General features: G+C 32.6%; 1 protein-coding gene across 1 annotated transcript; it reads right to left on the reverse strand.

The window, feature by feature from the left end:
• Window positions 1-1,673: 1,673 nt before the first annotated feature.
• On the reverse strand, window positions 1,674-3,024 carry LOC106404831 (heavy metal-associated isoprenylated plant protein 20). Its single transcript, XM_013845495.3, has 3 exons — window positions 2,590-3,024; window positions 2,408-2,483; window positions 1,674-2,248 (listed from the first exon to the last, which is right to left on the reverse strand). Exons 1-3 carry the CDS (start codon window positions 2,671-2,673, stop codon window positions 1,956-1,958), a joined length of 453 nt encoding a protein of 150 aa, XP_013700949.1. The 5' UTR covers window positions 2,674-3,024; the 3' UTR covers window positions 1,674-1,955.
• Window positions 3,025-6,000: the final 2,976 nt, after the last annotated feature.

Here is a 6,000-nt window from a genome sequence, read left to right on the forward strand (position 1 = left end):
TTTCTATATATTATCTTTTGAATTTATTGTATGTAGCAATTACGAAAATGGATGTTATAGAGAATATTCTTGAAATTTATTTGATTTGAATCCGAAAAGCTATGAGTTTCTATTTATTGCGTTTTATATTTATATTTATATACCAAATTTGGTAAATATAAATATTTAATTATTTAAATATTATTGGCTGTTTAAAAGGTCAATAACGTTGAAAACCAATGATTTTGAAATATGCTAACCCTATACTATTATAGTATAATTAATATTATTGAAAGATAATATTTAATATATTTCGGCAACTTCATATAAGAAAATTTTAAATAAGACATAGGCATTATAATAAACTACAATATATTTGGTATAGTTTTTTGGACAACGGGTTTTTGTTGGTGTTAATAGGGTTTGGATAGAGTTAGGGTTTGAATAGAGTTTTAGGGTATAGGGTTAGAACACAAACGAATATGAATGAGTTAATAAACATACACGAAATGAGCTTAAAAAACGATGGATAAATTGTTTAAATTATTGGGCTGTTTTGTTTAGCTGGACAGAAACATACTACTTTCTAATTTGTTGGGTTTTTAATTTCCGAAAACCATTAAAAACAATCGAAAAAGGTAAAGAAAATGTTTGTAATTAATTGGAAAAATCAGGGGCATATTAAAAAATATTATATTGAGCTAAATATGATAAAATTGTATTACATTGATAAATTTATATATTTTATTTTCATAATTATAAAATATTTATGTTAAAAAAATATATAATATGTTTGTAAGATGGATTAACATTAGTAGACGATATGATACATGTATAAAATCTTTGTAACTACTTTAATTAATCATGATATCTTTTCATTTTAAATATAAATCTTATATATTAAAACAGATGCCACAACTTTGATTCATGTGTGATTTTTTAAAAAATGGACCTAATGGACCTATTTCTATAAAGTCATGTTACATTTAATCTGTAATCTTATCAATTAAATTTTGGGCCTACCAGAAATTTTTATTGAGCTATCAATAATTGGATTTAAAGAATAGACGATTCATTGGATTTATAGATATAATTTAATGCTGTAATAATATATCTCCATATGTTAAATATTTAAATATTTGTCGATGTTAACTTTTAAAACTATAAAGATTTTTTTTTTAAATAACAAAAATCATATTATCTAACAATGATTAATCTTTACTACCTTAAACCAATGAAAACAAATTTTAAACTATATAGCTTATTTTAAAAATTAAACAAAACTAAATGTTTAATTATTTACTCGATAATATAAATCTATGAAGCGAAAAGTTTAATTTTTAAAAAACTTTCTAAATTTGTGAAATGTTACAATATCTTTGAATATGACAATAAAACAATATTTTACTAATCTTTATATATATAGTTACGATTTTAATAATGAAATAATAATTCGAAAATATATATATAGAAGAAGATACAAATACATGTGAATGTTTAAAACAATCTATTCAATGAAAAAAATATACCGTAAACAATCTATTTTAAAAATTGATAGACACATATATTATAATATATACTAATTTAAAATTAAAAACAAAATTTTTGTATAAAAATAAATAAAAACAAAAACTAGCGTGGTTGCGCGGATCGAGATCTACTTTAATATTATGATTCAGATTTCACAACATTAAACAGCAAAATTAATAAGGATTTTCGAAATTACCAATAATTTTTTAATTATTACTTATTATTACTTATTTTTATTTTAGTTAGAATAGCGTAACTGGTAAAAGAAAACTCTAAAACCTAATGATGACAGAAAAGGCAAACCAGAGCCCTAATGATACAACACAAAAATGAAAACACTACTTGCTTCTTCCTCTATGCATATTATTACCAGAAGAGAAAAAAGAAAAGAAGTAAAACGTTAAGTATGTGCGGTGGATAGTAATATTACAATGATACTTTATTTATTACATAACGGTGCAAGCGTTGGGGTTCTCGTCGCTAAAAAGAGACATGATCACGTCGTCTGGAGCTCCAGGCAACGGCTGAGACTGCTCAGACTTCCTCACATAACCGGCCGGAGCTTTTTTGTCGTAAACTCCGACTGCATATGGATATGCCACCACGTTGTAAGGAACGTACGGCCACATCTCCGCCTTTTTCCCTGTCCTTTCGACTCTCTTCAACACCTTCTTCGGCTCCACGTACCCACTCACCGTCACTTTGTGTATCTTCCTGTTCAGCTCCACCGTTTCAACCCCTACGCCATTATTAGATTCATTTCAATGGCTTGTTTTCATAAATTATATATAGAAATGGTTTTGGTGTTTAATTAGGTATTATGGAATTAAAGAATTAAATATGAAGGCAAATAAATTATTTATGATCTTCGGAGCTAGCAGGAGCTGGAAATTGGAACCTTTCATGGAGGAAACAGCGTTCTTGACTCTGCGTTCGCAGCCGTCGCAGTCCATCTTCACCTTTATATTCACCGTCTGCCACCAAAATAAGAAAATGTTAAGTAAAGCTAGAAAAAGTAAAATATTAGGCTTTGAATAGATAAGAAACATTTTGAGTAGCATCATTATAAACATATATGACCTGCTTGACTTTACGCTTCCTTCTTTTTCGGGAGACGTGGAAGTAGTCGGAGATGTATTCAGAGAGAGAATCAAGAGCTCCCATTTTCTCTCACAAGACTCAAGAGAGATCAGAGATGCATATATTATCGACTCAACGACCATATATATATAGTTGATGACTTAATGAGCAAGCAGTGTGCCGAAGATTTGTACATCAATGAGTTATAATTAAATGCATATTATTCCTAAAGTGTGATTATGGAGGTGTATATACCTAAGCGGTGGCCCTCTTAATGATGTGTTCCTCAACGAGGCCGTTGTTGGGGCTAGTTCACACGTCTCGGATAAAAGTATAATCTCTGTTTCATATTAGATGAAACAATTTAAATCTAAGTATGGAATAAACAAAAGGGTGATTATTAAATGGAGCATGTAGTTATTAGAATCTGTAACTAAATTAAGTGATAGTTTTCTTATGCTCACAATGTCATCTATCTTTCCGTTGCTGTGCCTGAGTCATAAAACAATATCACGGGATTAGAGGTCTTTTTCTATTCACATCACCTCACAGTTCACATGCGTCAAATTTAATGCATCGGTAATGGCAATTATTGTTGTCTCGATCTTTCTTTTGACCATCTTATAAACTTTTCTTTTGGTTTGTGTTAAAATGGGTCTAGAGATTACAAATTTGGTTATGATTATTAAACCCTATACCTATAGCTATGTCGGTATGTACTTCCCATAATATATGATATTTTTTTTGGTAAAAGTTAAATTTATTTGATCTTTGTAATCATTTAGTATACTGTATATTATACAATGTTTTATTTGTTATTTTTTACGTCTGTTTTATTTGTTAAATTATTTTCTACTACATTCCATTCATTTTATTCATGTCCTATGTTTTCTTAAACTTTTCACTTTTAAGCAAAATATTTGATAATTAGCGAAAAAAAGTTTTAAGTTTATGGGATAATTGTCATTGACTCATTGTTTATTGTAAACGACACAACCCTTTTAGTTTAGCTGTTTTGCTATTTTGGATTTATAGAAGATTTCGAATGGATGATAAATAGTGTTTAGAGATAAACTAATCAATCACACATTCAATCATAAAGTTTAGGTAGGAAACAGTACATGGGAATAGTAATGGAACTAATTAAAGAAGAAAGAAAGGAATGTATAGCGATTTAAGGGCAATGATTCCACGAGAAAATAGGGTATGTGGGGGTCCGATTTTAAGAAGTAGACAACTCAAGAAAACTATTCATGAAGTCTATATATAGTTTGAATAACAAGTTATAAGCCCCTCCACATCTTTTTATTGTTTGCATTAATATATACATTTTGCTTGTCTTTATACTTTCCAGTTTCCACCCTATAAACTTCGTTGGCATTTTCTTCTCTTACACCCTAATTATCACATTCTTAGTAGACCTCTTTTTCCTTTTCACAAAGTTATATTTTTCTATGTTTTCTCTTCCAACTATAATACCCATTTTTGGTGAGGAGGGAGGGTACAAGATACACTACAAGAAAACATCGGTATTCTGACGGACATTCCGACGGAAAATGAAATCCTCGGAATATCCCGATGAATTTTCGAGGAAATTCCGAGGAAACACAAAATTGAGTTTCCTCGGAATATACCGACGGAATTCCGAGGAAATATCATTCCGTCGGAATATTCCGAGGAAATTCCGAGGAAAAATGTGTTCTTCGGAAAAAACTGATGAATTCCGAGGAAATATTATAGCTGTTGGAGAGCCGTTGGGGGATTTTACAAAATTCCGAGGAAATTCCGACGAACTAGCCTTTTCCGTCGGAATTCCGTCGGAATTTCCTCGGTCTGTCGGCAGGATTTAAACTATAAATACAAGCACTCCTCTTCCTCTTCATTCACTTCATATCTTCATCCTCCCTCTTACTCTATTTACACACAAATTTGATTCATAAAAAATATGTCTTCTTCAAATTATTTTCGTTCTTGGATCGATCGACCTCATTTGGATCCGAACACGAGATTGCTTACGGAAGAATACCAACGAGGTATAACCGAATTCATGGGGTTAGTTCACCGACAACCGGAAGCAAAAACAGGTATGTTAAGATGTCCTTGCTCTAATTGTAAAAATAGAAAGGTTATTAAAGAGTGGGATGTTTGGACTCATCTATATTTGAGTGGGTTTACACGAAGTTACAAAATTTGGTATCATCATGGGGAAACTGATTATGAACATGGTAGTACTAGCGAACCTCAGGCAGCGGTTAGATTAGAAGAACCAATTAGAACGGATGTAGATTATGGTGTAGGTACTGAGCATATGGTAAATGATCATTTTAGAGGGGAAGATTTACCCAATGCACAAGCTAGGAGATTTTATGATATGTTGGATGCTGAAAAGCAACCATTGTACGAAGGTTGCAGAGATGGTCATTCAGCTCTATCATCTGCTACAAGATTGATGGGCATTAAAACAGATTATAATTTGGCTGAAGACTGTGTGGATGCGATTGCTGATTTTGTAAAAGGTATTCTACCCGAGGATAATGTAGCTCCTGGTTCATACTACGAGGTTCGGAAACTCGTAGCTGGTCTTGGTTTATCGTATCATGTAATAGATGTATGCAGTGACAACTGCATGATTTATTGGAGGGCGGATGAACAGAGTGTTACATGCAAATTTTGTGGAAAACCTCGTTATAAAGATACGAGTGGAAGAGTTCCAGTGCCATATAAAAGGATGTGGTATTTACCTTTGACGAAGAGGTTGTATCTGTCTGAACGCACAGCGCAACCAATGAGATGGCATGCATAGCACTCAACAGATGGTGAGATCAGACATCCTTCAGATGCAAAAGCGTGGAAGCATTTCCAATCAAAGTATCCCAACTTTGCGTATGAGAGAAGAAATGTGTACCTTGGATTATGTACTGATGGTTTCAGTCCGTTTGGCAAGAGTGGAAGACAATATTCTCTATGGCCCGTCATTCTTACACCATACAACCTACCCCCAAACTTGTGCTTGCGACGAGAGTTTTTGTTTCTCTCGATTCTCGTTCCTGGACCAGAGCATCCTAAGAGATCACTTGATGTGTTTCTTCAGCCACTAATATATGAGTTGCAACAACTATGGGCTCAAGGTGCTGAAACATACGATGTTTCGTGTAAAGAAAACTTTCAAATGTGGGCAGTACTAATGTGGACAATAAGTGATTTTCCAGCATATGGTATGTTATCTGGATGGACAACGCATGGAAGGCTATCATGTCCATATTGTCAAGATAACACTGATGCTTTCCAACTAAAACACGGAAGGAAAACGTGTTGGTTTGACTGTCACAGGAGATTCCTACCACCTGATCATCCATATCGTAGGAGTAGGAATTTGTTTACGAAGAACAAGAGGGTGTTTGACAGTCCACC

The sequence above is a fragment of the Brassica napus genome, chromosome C6 (genome assembly GCF_020379485.1).
Source record: "Brassica napus cultivar Da-Ae chromosome C6, Da-Ae, whole genome shotgun sequence".
NCBI classification, from domain to species: domain Eukaryota; kingdom Viridiplantae; phylum Streptophyta; class Magnoliopsida; order Brassicales; family Brassicaceae; genus Brassica; species Brassica napus.

Coding starts and splice junctions, on each gene's coding strand:
- LOC106404831 (XM_013845495.3), bottom strand. CDS start 2,673: ATGGGAGCTCTTGATTCTCTCTCTGAATACATCTCCGACTACTTCCAC. Junction 2,484..2,589: donor GGAAGCGTAAAGTCAAGCAG/GTCATATATGTT, acceptor TTTTGGTGGCAG/ACGGTGAATATAAAGGTGAA. Junction 2,249..2,407: donor CGCTGTTTCCTCCATGAAAG/GTTCCAATTTCC, acceptor ATAATGGCGTAG/GGGTTGAAACGGTGGAGCTG.